We start from the raw sequence: 23,165 nt of genomic DNA on the forward strand, positions 1-23,165 counted from the left end.
GTTATGATTAAATATTCATGAGATTCATTAGCAATATGCTTCCTTAATATTTCTTTACCACATAATAGGGATCTCACTTGATTCATTGGATTAGTATTCATAGTGAGCCCAACCTATATTATACGGTGGAGAGGCACAGAGGGAGCACATTGTTCTTCTTTGATGGGGGAGGTGATCCGACTAGAATCAAAGAAGATCAACTAAGAATCTGGATCATCTCCTCAACGAAAGATTGCTTTTTGGTGTTTATCTACTGGGGTTCATGTAAGAGAAGGGATTCATTGAAAATTCTTCTTTAAATTTATTTTATTAATATTTAAATATAAACTTTACACGTATTATGTGGCGAAGATACGTTAGAATAACAACATGTGTTCCTCGGACAGGGAGGTGAACCAAATTTCCAAGTCAAGCCAACTCGATAGGCCGATTCTCAAAACCCTAGAAAAGAGAGCGGGAAGGGCGCAACATTGGTGTAGGCGGTGGTCGAGGATTCCCATCTAATGGATGACGTGAGGTCTTCTTCAGCACCGAATAAACAAGAAAACCTACCAGTTACCAAGAAAAAAGGAGAAATAACGGTCATCTTTGTCTTACTGTTCTTCCCATTTCTGTTTGTAATGTTTTTTCTACCCGTCGTAGGTAATTTATCCACAGCGTCAGTGTCGCTTGAAGTGATAGTGTATGAGAAAATGACAGCTATGAATGTTATCTAGCTTGTCCCATTAAACTCTGACGCTGACGCGGTAATACAATTCCTAACTTTCCGTGTTCGAACTGTACTCGATTTGAATTGAATTGCCGTCTTAAACGTTAATTTCAGGCAATTCAAATTCATTTCTATGGATTACGGCCATAATTAACGATATTTTTTGGATCCCATAATCAATGCAATGATACCGGACGCTGTCGATTGCTTCTGTGAAAGCGATAGCTTCAAGCTGGTCACCTAATAAGTCTGACAGCTTTCTCTCTCTCTCTCTCGTTGTTTCTTCTTCGAGATTCGAAGCCGAAAAACCCAGTTTGTTTTCTGTGTTTCATTCAGTTTTCCTGATGGAACGACGACATTCGAGAGAGGTATTTCGTCTGGTTGGAGAATGAGGTTTCAAATTCGTTGATTCGGTGGAAAGTGGGAGAGGGGGAGGAATGTGATTTTCAGGGAGAGTTTGGAACGTTTTTTTTTTTGTTTTTTAGCTTATTATGTTTAGCCATCACCGATTTCTCAAAGGTCGTCATAAGGTCCCTCGTAAAAAGAGGTTGCTTTATACTAAACATGAAACCTTGGAGACAGTACAGGAGGTGGCTATCTACATCCACAGATTCCATAATCTCGATCTTTTCCAGCAAGGGTAAGGGTTCGGGTGTTATTTGATTATACTTGTGGCAACAAAAATTTCTAGTAAAAACTCTGTTCGTGGTCTTAATCGAGTAATGCCATTTTCTCTTTGCCCACTTCTATTTGTAGGTGGTACCAAATCAAAGTTACAATGAGATGGGAGGACGGTACACACACCAACTCTGGAATTCCTGCAAGAGTTGTTCAGTCTGAAGGTATATTTCTTCTCAATTATACTCGAACGTTTATGCTCTGTTTTGGTGTAGAAAACGTAAAAATTTGGTGTTCCTCATAAATTAGGTAGAATGAGAGTTGTGTCCAAAGTTTTCTGTGATCGATTTTAACTATATCTTGTTTTCTCCTTTACCACTAGTCAAACAGAAAAAGAGGATTTTTCACTGGCATAGGCCTTCTGTAAATTATCCTATTTCTACATTCATGATAAGCATAATGTGTTTGACTAAATAATCATTGGTTCTTGGAATGCTTCTCGCTTTCATACTCCTCTAAACTATTTGGAGTGGAAAAAATGTTGCAGTTCCACTTCACATATACCATTTGCTTATGGTTTTAGCATTATCTGTCCCTTTCTCTACTTTTGTGCATGTGAGACGGTCAAAATTGTACACATTTATTGCTGAGACGACTTCTGTTAGGAACCCGCAAGTTGAATGCAAAAATACAAAGATTTAATTACTGGAATAACAAGAACAAACACAAAGACAAATCACACTGGTTATAATGGTGCCAGTCACCTCCTACACCTCATGGTGTCCTGAGCCAAAGGCTGCCCAAACCTTACATAAAACATCCGTTAGCCTATTCACCTCCTACACCTCATGGTGTCCTGAGCCAAAGGCTGCCCAAACCTTACATAAAACATCTGTTAGCCTATTCACCTCCTACACCTCATGGTGTCCTCAGCCAAAGGCTGCCCAAACCTTACATAAAACATCCGTTAGCCTATTCACCTCCTACACCTCATGGTGTCCTCAGCCAAAGGCTGCCCAAACCTTACATAAAACATCCGTTAACCTATTCACCTCCTACACCTCATGGTGTCCTCAGCCAAAGGCTGCCCAAACCTTACATAAAACATCCGATAGCCTATTCTCATATTTTCCCCCTACTTTTATAACCATCCAACTATGATTACTCCACTCTCTCTCTTCCACGTGTCATCCTCCCAGGGTCCTAACAAGTAACAACTTCCTCATATAAATGAGACACTTTATTTAATGTTTGCTTGGATATTTGATCCATTTGGATAAAACTTTGTTGAGTTGAGTTGAGTTGATTTGTGTAAGTCTTTGTTTCCCCTTTTCCTGTCCTCCTGACCTGTTTTGCATGTCACAGCTTAGATAAAGCAACAAAGTTCTGTACTTTTACAAAGAAATGGTGCTCCTACACCTTTATTGTAATGCATCTGTATAGTCTTGCTCCTATGTATGCTGACAATTTCCTTTCAAATGTCTTCTCTGGGGTTTCATCTTTATGGATTTCTTCCATGAAGTACTGTCTTCTCTGGAAGTTAGATCATAAGAACAACCAAACAGCTGCCAGTAGTTATTAAACTAGTTGTTTTTTTTACTTGTGGTGTTATTACTAGTAGCATGTTATTGTCATAAGACCTATCTTATGTAATGTGAAGTTTCAGTGTTTTTTTTTTTTACCAAGGGATTTGACACTGCTTGTTTTTGTTTGTTCAACAACTAATGTTATAATGCATTAATTGATTCATCTTTTCTGTATTCTTTGAAACTTTGATTTGTAAATTTCATTGTTTGATAAACCTTGTTCCAAGTTTTAGTTTGATCTAAAAATAATCCTGTTTTAAAACATATGTTTTGAGGCTACGAATATTGACATTTTAGAGGGTTGATGCAGCTGGTAATTCAGGCTCTGACGATATTGTTGGACCGTGGGGAATTGACGATGAGGAGAACAGTTTCTTTACTCGGCCTTTTAGGATCAAGTATGCTAGGCAAGATGTTTTTCTGTGTGTAATGATCTCTTTTCATATGCCATTTCATAAATTTGAGGTAGTCTCACTTCTCTCTTGCATAAGTCTTGCTCAGTTTTTTGAATATGTCTCTTCATACCCGTTTTATTGGTAGTTGTTAGTATCATATTGAATTCTATATTAGAGAATCAAAATTCTTATTGTTATTCTTTAAAGAAGTATAACGACTGACTTTGTTCCCCACTGTCTTTGGCGGTTCTTAGAGACTTCCTCTCTCTCTCTCTCTCTCTCTCTCTCTCTCTCTCTCTCTCTCTCTCTCTCTCTCTCTCTCTCTCTCTCTATATATATATATATATATATATATATATATATATATATATATATACACTTTTTTTTTTTTAATTTCCTTTTATATGATTGTATCTGATGCATTTGGACCGGCGACTCTCTCCTTTAATTTGATTCCCAGGCTCCTGCCACTTTTGCTGTGATTTTGAAGTTTGAGCTACTGTATACTTCAGTATTGGAAAATGGGTTAGTGTGCTGACTTTACAACATCTACTTGATTACTTCAACAGCTGCTGGTTTTTTCATTCTTCTCAAATGTGCATGATTTCTGCTGTCCTTGGGCAACAATGAGTTGTTTGGATTCTACTAAGTAATCTCTGAACCATAGTTGATGAGAAATACAATTAGTGCAGATATAATTTTCAAGCGTCTCTGGAGGCACCTCCCGCTGCAGTCCATGAATTCAGGATTCCTCCTAAAGGGCTTCTGGGTTTACATTCATATATCCCTGTTCATTTTGATACTTACCATTCAGTACTTGTTGATCTAACAGTACATGTTACTCTACTGAAAGCAGACTACACACCTGGAAAGAAGGTATCCAGGTTAGGGGGGTCCCATTAATGTTTCAATCATGATACAAATGTCTACTTGTGTTATATCTGCATACATCCATATCTCTCCATTATCTATATATGTAGTATGCACTGGGTGTTAATTTGTACAGTAATTGGTGGATTTGGAACATACAGTGATACACTTAGAGCTGGAGAAGCTGCTTTTCAATATTGTAATAAATCTAATCAAGTATGTACTTCTTTTAGTTGAATTCTCTTTTAATTTGACCTTTACATTATTTATTCCGCGTTGTGTGTTAATCACTTGATGAAGTGCATAATTTCTCTTTCTTTTTTTTTCTTCTTCTTTTTCCTCGCTTCACTTCTCTTCACTCACCCCGCCCCTTTTTTTCCTATGTAGTGTTTCAAATCCTATTATCTACTGATTTTCTCAAATGTTTATCTAATACAGTGCCTCCTTTAGGTTGTGCTCTGTGGAGAAACATAAAATTCCTAAAGATTGATTAGCAAATTTCAGCTTCTATCTAAAATTTATGAGTACATGGGGCTTTGACAAAACTATGTTTCAGCCAGTAAAGCTCAGACTTGTTGGAGCCAAAACCCAGGATTGGGTCCTGCTTTCACCCCCTTCTTGTCTCTTGTAACCCCTGATATCCTTGGTGAACATACACAAATCAATTTCAGTCCAGCCTAAAAAAATAAGAATGAAAATCTTTTAGCCATATTAGTTAGCCTCTGGTGGGAACCTAAAACTGCTTGTTTCATTGTGTGATTTTCAACTACATGCGACACCAGGCGAGCTTTCTATGGATAGCTTTATTTTAAAGACTGCCTACCTTTAGTTGCTTCTACTTGATGTCCTAGTCCTCCATGTGTGCGTCTCTTCATCTCCTAGAGATAAATGGAAGTGGAACTTATTGGGTAATTGTTGCAGGTTTTGGTGTGTTTTCAGCCCATGTCCAATGTGTGGGTCCATAGAGTTCACAAATATTGAACTGGTGTTTAAAACTGGGGGCTGAATTAGATTGGATAATGAAAAGAAATTCCTTGTTGCACCCTTAAGATTTGAGCTTCACTTTTCTTTTCTTTCTTCTGGTTCTTGATTCAATTAGAAATTATGGGAGAGAGTAATTGAAACCTGTTTGAGACAAATAACCATATTTACAGATAACCAATTTGGCTTTATGCTAGGAAGGCCTACAATGGAGGTTGTTTACATTATTAGGAAACTTAAGGAAAGGTATAGAGAGTGTAAGAAAGATCCTCATATGGTCTTTATTGACTTAGAAGAAGCTTAGGAAAAGCCGGGGGGGGGTTAAGGGGAAACAACAAGGGAAAAAGAAAAGAAAAAAAAAAAGGGGGGGGTAGGGGTAAGGGGGGGGGGGCGGCAGAAAGCTACTTAACAAGGCTGGAATGACTCAGAAGAAAAAAGGGACTTTGATAAAGTTGATAAGAACAATACATCTACCGCGAGGTGATTCCTACGGCTACCCAAGAGCAATAGCTCTCCATAAACTTTCTCATGCTCAAACATGCCTTCACCTTCCTTCCCCTATTTATAGCAATTACGTTCCTACGGTGTTAATTAACAGAATCATCCCAATTCGAATAGGACTCTTCAAAAGTAACCTGAATTCGAATAGGACTCTTCAAAAGTAACCTGAATGCAATATGACTCTTCAATCTAATCCTAAAAGTAACTCGAATATAATAGGACTCTTCAAATCGCCAATCGTTTCCTTCCATAGAATTTAGGGATTTACTTTCCTGTCGAGTGTAGACTTGTGTTACTAGGGACCTATCAATACTCCCCTCCAACGGTTTCACCTTGTCCTCAGGTGAAAATCTGAAAATCTCTTCGCGGGGTTAATGGAGTGGGCTTGACCCAGGGGGTCTTTGGGGTCTGCGGCCCGCTTTGTGTTGGGTTTGTTTGGGCCTTAAGTTTGAGACGAAACATAACTGATTGAGGCCCAAGTAACACAATCTGTGGCTCATAGGGATTAAGGACCAAACCCATGAAGCGGTTTGAGGTGACCGAACCAACCCCAAAAACCCTAATACTCCATCGCTCTTCTTCCTTTCTGCGATGATTTGTTGCAACCCAGCGCCGCTGAGGTTTTGTCGGCGCGGCGGCGAGCTCTTCTTCTTCGATTCGGGGCAAGAGTCCTCGCAGCCCCGACGAATCCGGTAGGCATCGACACCCGAAACTCTCATTCGAATCGACTTGGATTTTCAACGTGTACTTCAAATCGACTTGGCTACGTTGTCTCACCACCATCCCGTGGTTGTCCAAAGCTGAGATGGATTTCTTATCGCTCTCATCTCTCGAACTCCATTCTTAAGGCCTCCGTGAAGTTCGCCCAATCCGTTCGGCCGGCGCTCCGGTAGACCCAATCTACGCATCATCTTCCGATGTTGAGTGCTACTCAAGCCGGTGTTCTTGCTGAATATGATGTTGCCGGAGAAGAGCTTGACTCAATCAACCATTCCTCCGCTCGTTCTTGCCGGAAAGATCGACAATGTCATCTCACTTCCCGGGATCGTGAATGCTCGATACCATTTGTTAGGTACCTGAATGAGGCTACTTAACAAGGTGGAATAACTCAAGAAGAAAAAAGGGACTTTGAATAAAAGTTGAATAAGAAACAATACATTGTACCAGGGAGTAGGTGATTCCTACGGCTACCCAAGAGCAATAGCTCTCACATAAACTTTCTCATGCTCAAACATGCTCTCTACCTCCTTCCCCTATTTATAGCAATTACGCCTACGGTAATTCAGAATCATCCCAATTCGAATAGGACTCTTCAAAAGTAACCTGAATTCGAATAGGACTCTTCAAAAGTAACCTGAATGTAATATGACTCTTCAATCTAATCCTAAAAAGTAACCGATATAATAGGACTCTTCAATGCTCGTTTCTTCCTGATTTAGGGTTTACTTCCGCGAGTGTAGACTTGTGCAGGGCCAGACGGGGGACAGGGAGAAAGGGGGGGGGGGGGGGGGGGGGAAAGGGGGGGGGGGGGGGGGGGGGGGGGGGGGGGGGGGGAGGGGGGGCCGAGGTAACAGCAATGAGCATGTTCCTCGGGGTATCAATGACAGGGGGATGGGAAATAAACTATAGCCTAGAAGAGACGTCAAAGTAGATGGTTTTCCAAATCAAGTCAATAGAATGCAATTTAGAGGTCCATCTCCTAAGATTCCGCTCCCACCACAAGTGGTGGCACAAAATACTATCTTACCAACTCGGTCACAAATGGTAGAATAGATTCTCAACGCCAATGACCAATCTCGAGTATATCCATAAGAACGTCTCAAACGAGGCCAAATGAAAGCAAGGGCTTTAGTCTAAAGGGATGTAGCAAACGGGCACATGAAGAAGAGATGATCAATGTCCTATGAACCTTTCAAATAAAGGATGCAATTGGGATTGGTAGGGATATGGTGGCTAATGAGGAAAAGCTAGGTGGAAAGGCCTTGGTTTAGGGCCCTCCAAAGGGTGGGGGTAGTGGCGGGGAATATGACCTTGCTTTAAGCCCATATTTATTTGTATTAGAATGGATGAATTAACTAAAGACATTCAAGATGAGGTCCCTTAATGTATGCTTTTTGCTGATGATATTGTGTTGATAGATAAGACACAAGTAGTGATTAATACCAAGTTAGTATCATGGAGAGAAACTTTGGAATCAAAAGGCCTTAAACTAAGTAGTATAAAGATAGAATATCTAGTTTGTAACTTTTGTCATGATCAGACAAATGATGAGGTGGTGAAACTTGATGGTAAGGACATTCCTCATTCCTCAAAGCGATTTTTTATGTACCTTGGTTCAATGATAAATAAAAAAAGGTAATATAGAAGATGATGTTTCCCTAAGAATTAAAATAGGGTGGATGAACTAGAGAGGTGTGTTTGGGGTTTTATACTTTTATTTGATTGACGTAATCCTTTAAAGCTCAAAGGGAAATTCTATAGAACTACCATTCGACCAACTATAATGTATGATGCAGAATGTTGGGCTGTTAAAAAGCATCATATAGATAAATTCAGTGTAAGATGGATGAGTGGCAAAACTAGGAAGGAAAAGATAAAAAAATGCCCATATTAGAGCGGGTCTAGGAGTAGCTCCAATAGGTGATAAGCTACAAAAAATTCAACTGAGGGGGCACGGCCATGTTCAACGGAGGCCTATAAATGCCCCTATACAGAGAACTAATATAATCCAAATTGAAAGAATTAGAAGAGCTAGGGGCAAGGCTAAGATAACCTTAAGAGAAGTGGTGAGAGAGGATCTGCATAGCTTAGGACTTGTATCTAACATGGCCTCAAATAGAGTTGATTAGACGCAATAATCCATGTAGCCAGCCCCATTTAGTTGGGACAAGGCTTCTGGTGGTTGTTCTTGATTCAATTAGCAAAGCAAAATGTTGCATGTGTCAATTGTATAAACTCCATGGACTTTTCCCTAGGTAATGAACTCCATGGACTTCATAAAAGTGTTTAAGTTTGGGGATTCATTAGATTGGACAATGAAAAGAAATTGATTTTTGTACTGTTAAAATTTGAGCTTACTTGATGTTTAATCTCTCTCTCTCTCTCTCTCTCTCTCTCTCTCTTGTGGCAATATCTAGTTTCTTGCTATTCTTGATTCAATCAGCAAAGTAAAAGATTGCATGTCATTTTCTTCAAGGAAGTTATTTCCTCTAAATGTTGAGTTGCTTGTTAAATGTGTATTTCTTCAGGTGGACAAAGTTCTAATAGTTTATAGAATGCTAAATAGCTGGGCTTTGATTACATTTTTCAGGTGTTGGACCAAGGGTCTTGTGGAGATTCAAAAAATATTTCATTGCTGAAAGCTTTGTTAAGTGCCCGTGACATTCTTCTAGAAGAATTACAAAAGATTAGCAAGGCTGTAGGTAAAAAAGTTGACTTGACTGATTTTACCTCCCATATGGGTGAGAGTAATTTAAATAGTCCCTACTTCCTCGGGCATCTGAATACAGCAAGTATTGGACTATCAAATGTAATTATGGGAATGAGGCATGCAGCAAGTGAGCCACAGAATGATTTTGAGGTACTTGCTTGCTCTACACTCTTAATCCCATGCATAATTCATTATAACGTCTGTTGATATTGAAATTTTCTTCTCTACTGCAGCAGAATCCGAGTGGTGTTTTTGATTCTGAAATTGAGAGGGTGCTGCAGTCCCTAACTAAAGAGAATCTCTTAAGTGCTTTCCTTTCAATGGCCAACCAACTTTCATTTTTGTGGACTGTATTTCTAAGGTTCCACAAGTATGTTTTGCTCAAGCTCTACTTCTCTTGCTTTTGGTATATGATGGAACTATGGTGTTTAGTTATATCTTTCTGCTTTCATAGATATAAGGAGGATAAATTTTTTTAGACTACCATTTATGGTTGAATTTCTAATGTTTGGGTTCAAAATATTGGAACTATTTGCCAGTTGCCAATCTACCCCCACCCTCAAACAAACCTTTTCCTCCAAATATGAATGGGAGCATAACCTACTACACATGCTATCAACGATGTGCATAGTGATAACTTAGTTGAACATTTTCCTGCAATATTTCTCTCCCGCTAATCAATTCTGCCCCCATTCATATTTGTTCCTTTCTATGCAAAATAGGAAACATCACCCTTAGATTGTTTCATTTCAGGGCTAACAAAACCAGGATATTGGAATTCTTGCGCGATACATGGGCCAATGATCGTAGAGCAGAGTGGTCTATATGGATGGTCTACTCTAAGGTTGATATGCCCCATCATCATCTGAGAAGTGGAAATGATCTATTATCTCAAAAGCATGTACGTCGAAGTGTACGTGGAGGAGTTTCATTCGCGAAGAAGATAAACGATGATGTAAATATGCCAATTAGTTCATTGCTTTTTTACTTGATTTTTATTATAATAATTGCTTGGTGAAGTCCTCCTTACCAAAATGAAGTTTAAGCTCGTATAAACTCTTTTATACCCTTCTGGTATAGGTCAATGGTTAAAAAATATTTCATAGTTTCTCAAGTGGAAATGTTTTTTTCTACTTTACATGCAGCCAGCTCAGATTTCACAGGCACGTGCTGAGCTTCATCGACAAAGTATTGCACAAATGAGAGTGAGTTTTTATTCTTACGTCAATGTCTTCGATTTTGCATTATTGTATTGACTGCCAAATTTACATGGAAATTTGGAATATTTTCAATTGAACACAGATAAACAATCGATCGATTCAAGATATGCATACTTTTGGAGATCCTCTACGTGTTCCTGTTTTAATTGTGGAACGGGCTACAAATACTCCATTCCGTACTACAAGTGGACATTCCTACTTCAACTCTATGCACCTGAAGGATATGCCTTCAATGCGCAAAGAACCCAATATTATGGCCATAAATAAGTCATCTGGTGTTGGCTCACCTAGAAATGATCGTGACTTGAGGATTGTGATTTTTGTGCATGGATTTCAGGCATGTTTTCTTCCCTTAAGAATCAAAAGCATCAATTTAGGTTGCTGATGTTTTAGGCAGGGACCCATGTAGCCAACCACATTTAGCTCGAATATGGCTTGTTGTTGTAGTATGTTTTTTGCTATTGATACAATGGTTTTTTTATTCACTGACTACATTTATATTTGTAGAATAAAATCTTGTTAAGATGACTAGCAGCGTCTCTTAGTTTTTTTTTCCTATGGACAAGGATCAAGGAGGAGAATGGATTTGGGAGTTGAGCCCCCAGGCAACAACAATGAGTCTGTTCCTTGGGGAGTCAACTACCGGGGGGGAGGGATTAGCTAAGATTTTAGAGGATACATCAAAGTAAATAGCATTCCAAATAGTATCTATAGAGCGGGATTTAGAAGTCCAGTGTCGGAGATTTCTCTCCCACCACAGATGATGGACTGAAGCACCAAAGACAAGCCTGCCAATTCGGTCACATATAGAGGTACCTGAAAAATTACTCAAAACCCAAGACCAGTCCCGGGCAAACCCAAAAGAGCGACGAGAGTGAGGCCAGATGAAGTTAAGGGCTTTTCTCCAAAGAGCACTAGAGAAGGAGCAAGAAAAGAACAGATGCTCGATGTCCTCGGTGCTATTCCAACAAAGAATGCAATTTGTGTTCACAGGGATATGGCGGGAAATAAGGAATGACTGAGTTGGGAGGGCAGTGTTTAGGGCTCTCCAAAGGGTAAGAGAATGACAAGGGATATGACCTTTGAACCAAACGAAGGGGGGCCAAATAGGGGGAGGGGAGGGAGAACGGAAAAGGTTCCAAGCAGAGGGGGTAGTGTATATTTTGGAAGTGGAGGGGAGCCAAATAACTCTATCTTGGGGGAGGGAAAGGATAGGGGGAAGAGAGTTCCAAACTTGCGTGAGACTATGATGAGGAGAAGGGACCCAGGAACCATTGGAGATGAAATACGAGAGGCGGGTAGATTTGGGAATACGGGTCTCATAGACAGAGTGGGGAGTGAAAAGATTGATAAGGATACCCAACGGATGCCACGGATCTAGCCAGAATGAAGTGGAGGAACCAGTGGAGATCTGAATGGAAATGGCAGGGAGAGCATGGTGCCTCAGGAGAAGCAGCTTTCTCCAGGTCTAGGAAGGATTAGGAGGGATAGGGACAGACCAGAAGGAGTCAGATTTGAGAAGATAAGAGTGGACCCATTTAACCCCAGATGGAATCATGATTGGTGAGAATTTTCCAAATGAGTTTGAGTAAAGCTGCAGAATTGACTTCTTGGATTCGACGAATTCCAAGGCCCCCTTCAGATTTGGGCCGACAAATGTTGGACCAACTGATAGGCGGGAGGAATCGTACAGATTCTTGGCCCTTCCAAAGAAAAGCACAGAAGAGAGATTCCATTGCAGACGATATAGCCTTGGGAATCGGGAAAATGCCACACCAATAAAGGTAGGAGGATTGGAGCACAGACCGAATGAGCTCCACCCTACCAGCGAAGGATAGAAGCCGGCTTTTCCAGAGTTCGAGACTCTTACGGATATGATCTAACATGGGAGAGCAGTGATGGCGAGAGAGTCTACCTGGGATAAGCGGGAGACCAAGGTAGACCACAGGGAAGGAGCCGGGCTTGAAACTCGAAAGATTCAAGAGATTTGATTGAAGAGGCTCAGACACTCCAGAAAGGAAGGGGGTAGATTTATCAAGATTGACCCTAAGACCAGAGATGGATTCAAAGAAGGAAAGGGCAGAGATGATGGAGGAGATGGATCTATGGTTCGCTTTGGCAAATATCATGAGATCATCAGCAAAAGCGAGATGGGTGAGATTAAGGGCTTTGCATTTAGGGATGGGAGAAATCAAGAGCTGATCTGTCTTGGCTTGGAGGATCCGGGAGAGCACCTCCAGAGCAAGAGAGAAAAGGAAGGGAGAAAGGGGACAGCCTTGGCGAATACCGATACGAGAGGGAAAAAATCCTGCCGGAGTGCCATTAGTTAGAACGGAGAAGTAGGGCGTAGAGATGCAAACCTCGATCCAATGGATGAAGGTAGGAGGAAAACCCATTGCAGAGAGAACAACACCAAAAAAGTCCCAGTGGATAGAGTCAAAAGCTTTGTGGAGATCAACTTTGAGGAGGGGTGCAGGGGAGTGAGAGGTTCTATCGAATCCCCTGACAACCTCTGCACAAAGGAGGATATTATCCGCAATACTACAACCCGCGATGAAAGCAGATTGGTTGGGACTAACCAGGTTTGGCATAACCTTTTTGAGCCGATTCGCTAGGATTTTGGAGATGAATTTGTAGAGGAGATTACAAAGGGAGATGAGGCGAAAATCTGAGACAGAAGAGGCTCCAGCCTTTTTGGGGATTAGACAAAGAAAAGTTTGATTGATGGAAGGGAGTTGAGATGGATTAAGGAAGAAACTGCGGATAGCTCGGATAAGATCATCCTCAATGAGATCCCAGGCACAAGAATAGAAACCCATACTGAAACCATCTGGGCCAGGGGCCCGGTTTGATTTATGGGAACGGATAGCCTGAATAATCTCATCATGGGAAGGAATAGAGAAGAGAGAGGGAAGAGAAAGAAGGTCAACAAATTTATTGATAAGACCCGGGGGGAGGGAAGGGCGTTGCGGGAGAGAAAAAGGAGAGAGAAGATTTGAAAAGTAAGAGACAACCTCGGCTTTGATTCTCGATGGGTCATAAATCCAAGTACCATTGCTAGAAAGGAGGGCAGGAATGGAGTTGTGATTATTTCGAGATTTAAGAGAGCGGTGAAAGAAAGCCGTATTAGAGTCTCCAAGCTGGAGCCAATTGATTCTGGCTTTTTGCCGGAGGAAACTCTCTTCAAGGGTGACAAGAGAAGATAACTCAGAAGAAAGATCCCTTTCACTCTCCGCAAGCAGAGGGTTAAGGGGGTCGGATTGGAGGAGAGCTTGGATCCTTAGGAGATTTGAACGGCTGTTGGAAACCCTAGAGGAAATATCTCCGAAAGTGGAAGAGTTCCTCCGACGAAGAGCTTCCTTAGTATTCCTAAGATGGCGAGCAAAGGCAATAAGGGGGAGGGAGTGACAGTGGACAGGCTTCTCCCAGGCTTCCTTGACAGTGGGAAGGAAGGACTGGTCGGAGGTCCACATATCGAAAAATTTAAAAGGCTTAGGACCGAACGAGGAAAGGGGAAGGAGATGGACAAGGCATGGAGAGTGATCAGAAAGGCAAGCAGGAGAGAAAGAGGCATGGGAGTCCAAGAAGGAGGAGAGCCAGTGATGGTTGACAAGGAAGCGATCGAGTTTTGAGGCAATCCTATCTACACCAATACGACGGTTATGCCAAGATAGAGAATGTCCCGACCATTGAAGATCAGTGAGACAAGAGTCCTCAATACAAGAATTAAAATCCTCAACCGCAATTGGATTTGGAGGACACCCACCCACCCTCTCATAGGAGAAGCGAACAATGTTGAAGTCTCCTCAACACCCCAGGGAAGGTTCCCGAGAGAAGAAGACAAGGAACGAATGGAGTCCCATAGAGGGGCACGGTCGGAGGCCCTATTAAAACCATAGACAATGGCGAGAAAAAAGGAGAAATTAGCATTGGAAGGAGAGATGGAGAGGTGCATGAATTGGGGAGAAGAATCAATGAGGGAGATAGAGAAGGAGGAGGGGTCCCAAAGAACCCAAATTCGCCCACTTGGGCAATGGGAATAATTGGAAAGAAAGGACCAAGACGGGGCCAAAAATTGGGCAATCCGTTGGGCATTTTAGCTTGGACATGAGTCTCAAGGATGGCACAGAAGGTAGCTTTAGAGTCCAAAAGGAATTTTTTGACTTCCCCCTATTTTGCAACAGCATTAAGACCTCTAACATTCCACATAATAAACTCAGACATAATAAAAATGGGGGGGGGGGGGAGCTAATAGAAAAAGTGGGTTAAGCATTTCGGTGGGGCGAGCAAGGAGAACCAATCTCACGCAAGGGGGAATCCCATGGGGAAGGGGTTTCGAAAATATTTGGGTCAATGGAGGAAAACGAATTTGGGGTTGAAGGTTCGGTTGATGGGGATGGATTATGGGCAAAGGGAGATGAAATAACAGGGTGAGAGGTTGAAGGAGAAGTGTTCGGTTTGGCCAAAGGTCTTAGCACATCAGTTGGGCTCTTATTTTTAAAACTAGAAAGCACCGAGGACATCTTGGGCTGTTTATCAGTTGGGGAAATGGACATGTGATTGGCAAGTGAAGTTTTGTTGGGCCTAAGCATAGTGGATATTAAAGGCCCAGAAGAAGAGAGTGAATGTTTCAAGATGGGCTTGGGCCCAATGAGGGGAGGCGGTAAACTTAGGGATAAAGGAAGATGGTGAAGGGAGTGGTTAAAAGTGGTGGGCCCCAGTTGAAGGTGAGAGGGTGTTGGTAAAAGGGGGCGAGAGGTAGCGTGAGGGGAAAGGCTCAGTGATATCGGGAGAAGGTTTGGGAGGTTGCAGGGAACTCTAGATTCATCTTTTGAAGTTTCATCAGTCGTGTTAGCATCAAAAGGGAAAGGCAGGGGCATGAAGTCTATGGGGTGAGAACCAAGTATCTCTACTGACCTTGCAGGATCTCTGGTGACATCAGAAGTATCGCCGGCAGGAGCAGGAAACTCAGAAGCTTCAACTTCTTCATCCGCAGAGTAGCAGGCAGGAAACACAGGCTTTCTTGAGAGGTCGACATCAGTAGGGTTGACGAAATCAGAGTCAGGAGCCTGGGGAACTGGAACAGTAGCAGTTTTACTCTTCCTTCTTCTTCTCCGATAATATTTGGTTACCAGATTAGTATTTCTGGCAACTTGCAGCGGGCAAACAATGTCGGCAGATGCAACATTTGATGGAGCAGTAGTTGCAGCAGTAGCAGGAACAGAGACTATCTCTAGAGCATCGATAGTATTCATTTTTAAGAGAGCTTCTACAGAGAATTTGGGTTCATCCGAGGGCAAAGAACTAGCAGAACCATTTGTGATAACAGCAGAGTCAGAGGCAGGGGCTATAGTCTTTGCCTGTTGGAGAGAAGCAAAGGAGCAGCCAGATGATTCATGACCGAAAGATGAGCAGAGGTCACAGCGAGCAGGAATCCAGTCGTAAGCGATAACTTGGTTATACTTTAGGCCACGATCATCAGCAATAGTTACACTGGAGGGGAGATCTTTAACGGCAGAGAAATCAATACAGAGCCTCGCATAAGATAGGCGAGTCATGTTCAGAGTTTTTGCATCAGTACAGAGAGGCTTTCCAAGAGCAGATCCAATTCTACTCAGGCAGTCTGAGTTCCAAAACTCGAGCGGGAGACCAGGTAAGTTGATCCACAGGGGAAGGGTGCTGAAGTAGACCCTGTGGAGAGGCAGCGACGGGGTCCAAGGTTGGAGGAAGAGAGGGGATTTTCCCACAAATCAGGGAGACCTTCCAAGGCACGAGAAGGGCAGTCAGGGGAGTCAAATTTGAACAGAAAAATGCTAGAATCAATAAGATGGATGTCCAGAAGACCATGAGCTTTCCATTGCTTGGTAAGGGAAGATTTAAGGATACCAAAGGGGGGTGGAGGGCCAAGAAATTGACCAAGCACTGCAGAGGTCCATCGCTGGATACCTCCAGCAGTGGAGTCCGAAGGGCGATGAGCGAAAGGGAAGGGGTCATTTGAGTTGGGGGGAATGAAGGTGAGGTCGAGGTCAGAATTGGTAGGAAGATGGTGGTGAGAAAAGAGAGAATTCCAGGGTTTATCTGATGAGAAGGAGGTGGGAGGGTTAGGGGGAGAGGGAGGCCGAGAGGGGTTAACGGCAGGTGGGTCAACGGAGGGAATAGGGGAGGCCATGGGAGGTTACCGTACATGTGACATTATTATATCCTGAAACATATATATGAGCATATGAGTCTCTTAGTTGACATAAATAAAAACCAAGAGCCTTTTTTTTGTAATTAGAAAATTTTTGGAGCTACTGTTTCTTTCACAGCCAAAATAAATAAAGGGTTGCTGAATGGTTAGATGGATTTGGCCCAACTAATAGGTTTGGTGCATGGAGGGTCGTTAGATGGTTTTGACCTAAGTAAGTAGGTCTAGGGCACGAAGGCTTATATGATTGGTGTATAAGACGTCTTGAGCAGCAGTTAAAAGGGTTGGATGGATTTGGCCTGATTAATTTAGGAGAGTGATCAATGAAGGCTCAAATGATTTGGATGTATTTGTTGATATGCAATGTTATTGCTTTAGTTAACAACTCAAGCTTTAGAAATAAGTAGTTGCAACATGAATCAAAGCAGGCTGGTCGAATGTTCGATCCTTGGGATATGCATGGGGGGTTTGCTGTCACTTTCTCCCGAGTGCTACATCGTCTTTTTGCTTGGCCTTGTGTCACATGCCTCTGCATGCGCAACACTCCATACATTGCTCTTACTTAAGAGCTTGAGCTTTTGAAATAAGAGGTAGTAACCACATTGTATAGACTTATCAATCGCATGTATAATGATAAGGCCACAGAAAGTTTTGGGTGATAGGGTTTTGCCTACAATTGTATATGCTTTCTCTATCTTATTTTTGGTTATACACCCAATAACATTTCAGTTACTTATAAAACCCTGCAAGAAAAGGGATGTTTGAGTGATATGGTGGATGAAAGCTGGCTGTAGAATTGGAAGACCCAGAAAAGGAGAAAAAGGTAAATCCCAATGCAAATCAGAAAAGATACAATGATGCCAATTCTCTCAACCTATAAGTCTCGAGCCGATCAGTATGCTAACCCCAATTTCCAACCAAAGAAGCCTTCAAACAAGCCATCTGAACCTTCCTATTCAAATTGAAGTTGGTAAACCCCTCTAATCAGAACCATCTTGGTGGTGTTGTTAAGTAAGAAGAGACACCCAAGGATCCATCACAATTAGGTGCTCCTAAATGTATCAAGTGGTATTTCCAACAAATATGGAGCAGTCAAATTAATAAAAAAAATTATTTACTTATTTTTGTGCATGAGGTAGAGTTCTACTCCCTTTGCACTGTTGAACCTTTTCACTCCACACAGATCCTCTGGACTTTTGTGTCTATTTGATGGTGAAAATTTTCATAGATAAGTCTCTCTACTTCACTCTTTAGATTAATACTGTAAGAATTTACTTTAAATTCTAAATGTGCCAGTCTGTCTTTGTAAATTGCTTGTTTGTATATAGAACACCATAAATAATATGAGCTCACAAATGCTCTAAAAGTTTCAAGCAATATTTAATACTCCATGACACTTGTTTCCACTTTCACTGCATCTCTCCTTAATCTTTGTAGCTACTTGGATCCGAACAACATAAACTGTAGTAACTCTAACTGCCTGGTACTTCCTGTTTAGAGCTTCTTCGTTTGGATGATCTCTAGGCTTTTCATTGTGTGAAGGGTTATCAAAATTCTCTACATCCCGAAAACTGTGTATTAGTAATGTTTTGTCGACCATAGGGCAATGCATGAAATGAAAGAGTGTAGAAATCCTGATCTTGCAGATAGCAGTTTAGAGTCATAACCAAATGCCAAACATATAGTGGAGCAAATTCTTTTCTGCAAACCTATTGATTAAATGCTTCCTTTTGATCATGAGAATATTTATCCAAGCCCACACTTTCCCTTTACAAACATACTTATTTTGATGTCAAGCCATTGATTTTTTGCTCCCTATTAAATCCATGTGTTTTCTCATAGATTCTCAGAGATTTTAGGGAAGCTGGATTATTTGCCCCAAAGATCTGTTATGGATCTTATCCATCTAAAATGTTCCATATTTTTTGTTTACTTGTCCAACTGTCCTTCAGATTTTTAGTTTAAGATAAAGAGATTGAGAAGTCCAATTGGGTGGTTGGACCTACGTAATTTAAGATCTATGGTTAGGTTGCCTAATATCCCAAGATCCAGATTGAATGAACTAGAAGGGCTAGGGGCAGAGTCCAGCAGACCTCTCTTCCTTAGGAGAAGTGTTGAGAAAGGATATGCATGGCTTAGGCCTTGTATCTAGTATGGCGTCAAATAGAGCTGGTTGTAAGGCACGGCTCCATGTAACCGACCCCATTTAGTTGGGACAAGGCTTCTTGTTGTTTTATATAATCCTCAACCTAAACCAACTCAGCATCACAGTCTGATGAAATCTAAATTCTGATTGGATGGATATTGAACAAGGAAAACTGAAAAAGTAGCCAAAAAAAACTGGCATTTTGCAGTGTTGATTTTTCTTTCTTTCTTTCTTTTCTTTCTCTGAAATAAATCCAGTGGCTACCTTGTCTAAGGCATCCTGTGTAGAATGAAAAGCAAGCATTAGCTAGAAACTAAGAGAATCAACAAAGGGTAAAAAAAGAAAAAAAAACAAGAGAAGAGCTGGTTGAAGAAGGTGAAGAAGGAAGAAGAGAGGTTGTAGAAAATGTTAGAAAGGGTGCAAATCGTGAGGGATAGTTGAACACTCTTGCCTATATCCAATAATAGAGAGATTCCGCAAATTACAGGTACCTCCCTAGGGAGGTCAAAGGTAAAATAACAGAAACAGAACATTACAACTTAAGCCGAGAAGTACATGAACTTTTTCACTTCAAACAGCTTATAACTCTATTTGTATAAGTGCTCGACTTTGTTACAAATCACATTGCTTGTTGAAAAGTTCTTTGTGAAATTTGTGCAAGCTCCATTTCACGGCTTGTCTTTCTGTTTAGTTTAGCTAATTAGTAAGATTTGGTGCTAATTATCTGTGATCTGCTTGACTTGAAGCATTTACTACTGCTACTGCTGCTCTCTTGTACACTTAAAAAGTTCACACATTGGTCCATGGGCTCAGTTCTTTTTAAACTCTAAACTTGAACATAAATAGGGACATCGTCTGGATTTACGACTTGTTCGAAATCAATGGCTATTGATGGATCCTGGAGCAGAATTTCTAATGTCCGCAGCGAATGAAGACAATACATCTGGAGACTTCAGAGAAATGGGTTCAAGGCTAGCTGACGAAGTGACTTCTTTTATTAAAAATAAAATGTCAAAATCTGGAGGGTTCAGAAATATAAAGCTTAGCTTTGTTGGGCATTCCATTGGAAACATCATTATAAGAACTGCCCTAACAGGTACGAATCCTTAGTTCGAAGATGTTGTTGTTTGTACTTCCTTGGCTAAACGTTGAATATCTTGCTTTTATTTATTTCAGAGAGCGTGATGGAACCATTTCTAAAGTACCTTTATACGTACTTATCTATGTCGGGGCCACATTTGGGGTACTTGTACTGCTCCAACTCTTTATTTAACTCAGGACTGTGGCTTCTAAAGAAGCTCAAAGGATCACGGTGTATTCACCAACTTACCTTCACTGATGATTCAGACCTCAAAAACACCTTTTTCTACGAACTTTGCAAGGTATTGCAAGATATATTCTTCTCTTTTTTTTTCTTTTTTTTTATCTGTCATAATGAAGTGAAACAATAGAATTACTGAATTGCAAATGGAAAAGGGAATGAGAATCCTTTTTCTCATAGTTTTTGAGCGGCTAGGCAACCCAAGGCAGTCAAGGAGCATAACTTGACAGCTATGATTTTTCCCTTCTAGGAGTAATTACTGACGACATTACTTTCTACATTTTCAGAGAAGGACACTCGAGAACTTCAAGAACATAATCCTGTTATCCTCACCCCAGGTATTCCCTTTTCCTTGTAAATATTGCTTTACGTATGTATAATATATTTCCCCTATGCCCTCTAGGTGGATACTAGTGAGCTTTTCCATTGATCCAGACACTGGTGTATAAACCATGTTACCAAGCAGAGTTCTCTTTCATGGTCTTTTTTCTTTTTAAGGGAAACTATGACTATTCAACTCCACCAATACTCTCTTCTGACTTGAATGAACATTTAGATAACATTCTAGCAAACATTGTATCGGTTTATGATTGGCCTGTGTTCAACTGGGCTGGCAGAAATAGAATGGAAATGAGGTTCACTTCAGGAAATTTAGATTTTTTCTATTCCTTATTGGGTTTCTTGCCATAGCACATGTGTAACCATGCTAAGACAACAACATTGCTCTCAAAGCATGACATGTATTTGATCTCTAACCTTCCAAAGTTATGAAATAGTTGATGCTTCATTTTTGAGGTTTGTGTAACTGGATTTAGGGTTACTGAGGTTATTGACTCCTATTAGATTTATGAGTTGTTATTTGGATGAAAATTGATTAGATATTGGGTGGATCCATGTTGCCTAAAACCTCACTGATTTTATTGGTCAAATTGCCACCCAAAATAAACATGCCGTATGTGCTAAAAGTGCACGGAAGTTATAGAAAATATGAAACATGGCATTAACTTGTATTGTGACATTATGGTGATTTGTGATTTTTCTTCAACTGTGGATTATGTCTGACACTGCATATTTGATCCCTTTTACATTCTCATATTTTTGTGAAACTTTACATTGAATGAGTGTGAGGTCATCTGTAAAATGGAAATTGACTGGCACACATCCCCATCTTCTCACCCAAAAATCATAATTATGTGCTTAAATTATAATTGTATCATTTAATTTGGCTGGAGATTTTGAAGGTATATTACAGAGTGTACATGACATTTTTTTTCTTCCAAAACTAATGTGCTTGTCCTGATAGAGTGTCTCTGTTTCAGGATGGTTATGTTCCATATCACTCTGCCAGAATTGAATTATGCCAAGCATCAATATGGGACTGCTCTAAGAAAGGTAAAATCTTCATGGAGATGCTAAGTAATTGCTTGGACCAGATCTGTACCCCCTCCTCCCTGAAACGCAGAACATTCATGCGATGTGATGTTAACTTTGGTTCTGCTGCCTATGGGAAGAACTTCGATACCTTCATCGGTCGAGCTGCTCATATAGAGTTCCTTGAGACTGACATTTTTGCAAGGTTTCTAATGGGGTCCTTCCCAGAGTTGTTCCGATAACTGTTGGGGGAAGTCCCTTTGTGTACCTCTGTCCTGTTTATCAAGTCTTGCCACACTGGATTTCAGCAAGGGCCCTTTATCAGAGTAGGGTCAATATGTTCCAAGCTTGGTTGACATGACACATTATTATTCCAGATGAATTCTTGTACCAATGTGATATCAACGTTGGTAGACTTTATTGCACTGGAGGCATTGTAAAATAATATCAGGTAGGTGAATGAATGGCTTCATTTAGTTGAAGAGTTTGTAATTATTGGGTAGGTTAGTTCCAACTTTTTTCTTTTACACAATGATTCTGCTTTTGGTGCCTGATGAATCACATTGGAAGTTGGAGTTTCTTGGAGAACTCCTCAGATTATATATATCATAGAATTCTTCATTTTTTGCTTTTGGTGAGCAGTTCGAGTTTCTTGGAGAACTCCTTGTACACAAGCATCTCCCTCTCCCAAATAAAACTTCCTTGGTTCTTGCTGCACTTCAGAATCAGGTATCTTCTTATGCCTTTCTGACTCAAGATATCCCAAAGTCGGTCATATAAGAGGGATCTTCTGGATGGATACTTGGTTCTACAAGATGATAACTCTTCTCCCATCCGAAAATGTGCTTGGGAGCACCTAGACATCCCATGGGTGGTCGACTCAACATCCGATTGGCCCAGAAAATAGGACCCAAACCCTCAATTCCTTTGCCTCATGTCAACTTTCGAACCTAATTTTGAAGATATGTTATAGATAATCACCAAACTGATCAAAATTGATCAAGAGATGTAAAAACTGGGCCACTGGATCGGGCATATCGAATATCTTGTATAGGAAAACCTCTGAAAATTATTAAAAGTTAAAACATGGATTCAGAAGTTCATGCAGGTCGATTGCCATTTGATCGACGGATGGTCTCATCAATAGCCATGGCGGTCCCATTTGCCACCCGCTCTTTTACTTTCCATTCTTGAGGTCCTTAAATTTTCTACGTTGCAGTTTTTTCTGGTTTTCTTAGTGACATTTGGCCACCCCATGTCTCTTGCTTTGCTGCAAATGCCTCTGAACGTAAAGAGGAAAACCCACCAGGGTTTTTGGCTTTTCTCTTTATTCCATAAATTGCCTACCTGTGTTGTCATTTCTTTATGGTTGGGGTCATTGTCCTGCATTATAGATTTATAGGTGGTGGACTTACATGCAAACCCTAGCTTCAAGGTTTTAGTTTTGGGTAATGGAGGTCATATCAGTCTGGCATCTGGATCACCTCCTTGTTAGGGAGACAATGTGCTTCCTTGAGACTTTTGAACCATATGTAATGGTGGGGGCCCACCTGTAAATATTGGAGAAAAAAAATCAAAAAGTAAAAAATTCAGTGGGCTTCATGTGGACTGCATTTTCTATACTATGTGGTTCAAAGCATCAGGGGAGCACATTGTGCTCCCCTGATGGGGATCTAATCCGGACTCGAAAGTCGACACCATCGATCAATTCCAGTATCAATCTCTCGTAATGCTTGTAAGGAATTGTAGGAAAATGAATTACAGAGGATGTGGATCCGGCTTGTACGTATGGATCCAAATCTTCTCCACCGGGCTATCCACCCACCCCAC

General features: G+C 40.9%; 1 protein-coding gene across 3 annotated transcripts; it reads left to right on the forward strand.

Moving 5' to 3' along the window:
* Nucleotides 1–432: 432 nt before the first annotated feature.
* On the forward strand, nucleotides 433–21,941 carry LOC149008741 (uncharacterized). 3 transcript variants are annotated; one of them, XM_089163759.1, is made up of 15 exons: nucleotides 433–1,349; nucleotides 1,466–1,551; nucleotides 3,224–3,378; nucleotides 3,769–3,833; nucleotides 4,001–4,192; nucleotides 4,340–4,394; nucleotides 8,971–9,240; nucleotides 9,324–9,460; nucleotides 9,844–10,045; nucleotides 10,236–10,295; nucleotides 10,393–10,647; nucleotides 19,490–19,739; nucleotides 19,820–20,025; nucleotides 20,252–20,302; nucleotides 21,284–21,941. In XM_089163759.1, exons 1-15 carry the CDS (start codon nucleotides 1,201–1,203, stop codon nucleotides 21,575–21,577), a joined length of 2,427 nt encoding a protein of 808 aa, XP_089019885.1. In that variant the 5' UTR covers nucleotides 433–1,200; the 3' UTR covers nucleotides 21,578–21,941. The 3 variants fall into 3 exon arrangements, with proteins under 3 accessions (XP_089019885.1, XP_089019886.1, XP_089019887.1); XM_089163760.1 differs by having other exon boundaries at nucleotides 9,327–9,460; XM_089163761.1 differs by lacking the exon at nucleotides 4,340–4,394 and having other exon boundaries at nucleotides 4,001–4,184.
* The last annotated feature ends 1,224 nt before the right edge of the window (nucleotides 21,942–23,165 follow it).

Source organism: Hakea prostrata, chromosome 7 (assembly GCF_041222555.1).
Source record: "Hakea prostrata isolate BN-2017 chromosome 7, UWA_Hpros_2, whole genome shotgun sequence".
In the NCBI taxonomy this organism is placed as follows: domain Eukaryota; kingdom Viridiplantae; phylum Streptophyta; class Magnoliopsida; order Proteales; family Proteaceae; genus Hakea; species Hakea prostrata.

Excerpts from the sequence above, each read along its gene's own strand:
- LOC149008741 (XM_089163759.1), top strand. The coding sequence starts at position 1,201 with ATGTTTAGCCATCACCGATTTCTCAAAGGTCGTCATAAGGTCCCTCGT. Across the intron at positions 3,834-4,000 it reads ACTTCAGTATTGGAAAATGG|ATATAATTTTCAAGCGTCTC; the intron begins GTTAGTGTGCTG and ends CAATTAGTGCAG. Across the intron at positions 9,461-9,843 it reads GTATTTCTAAGGTTCCACAA|GGCTAACAAAACCAGGATAT; the intron begins GTATGTTTTGCT and ends GTTTCATTTCAG.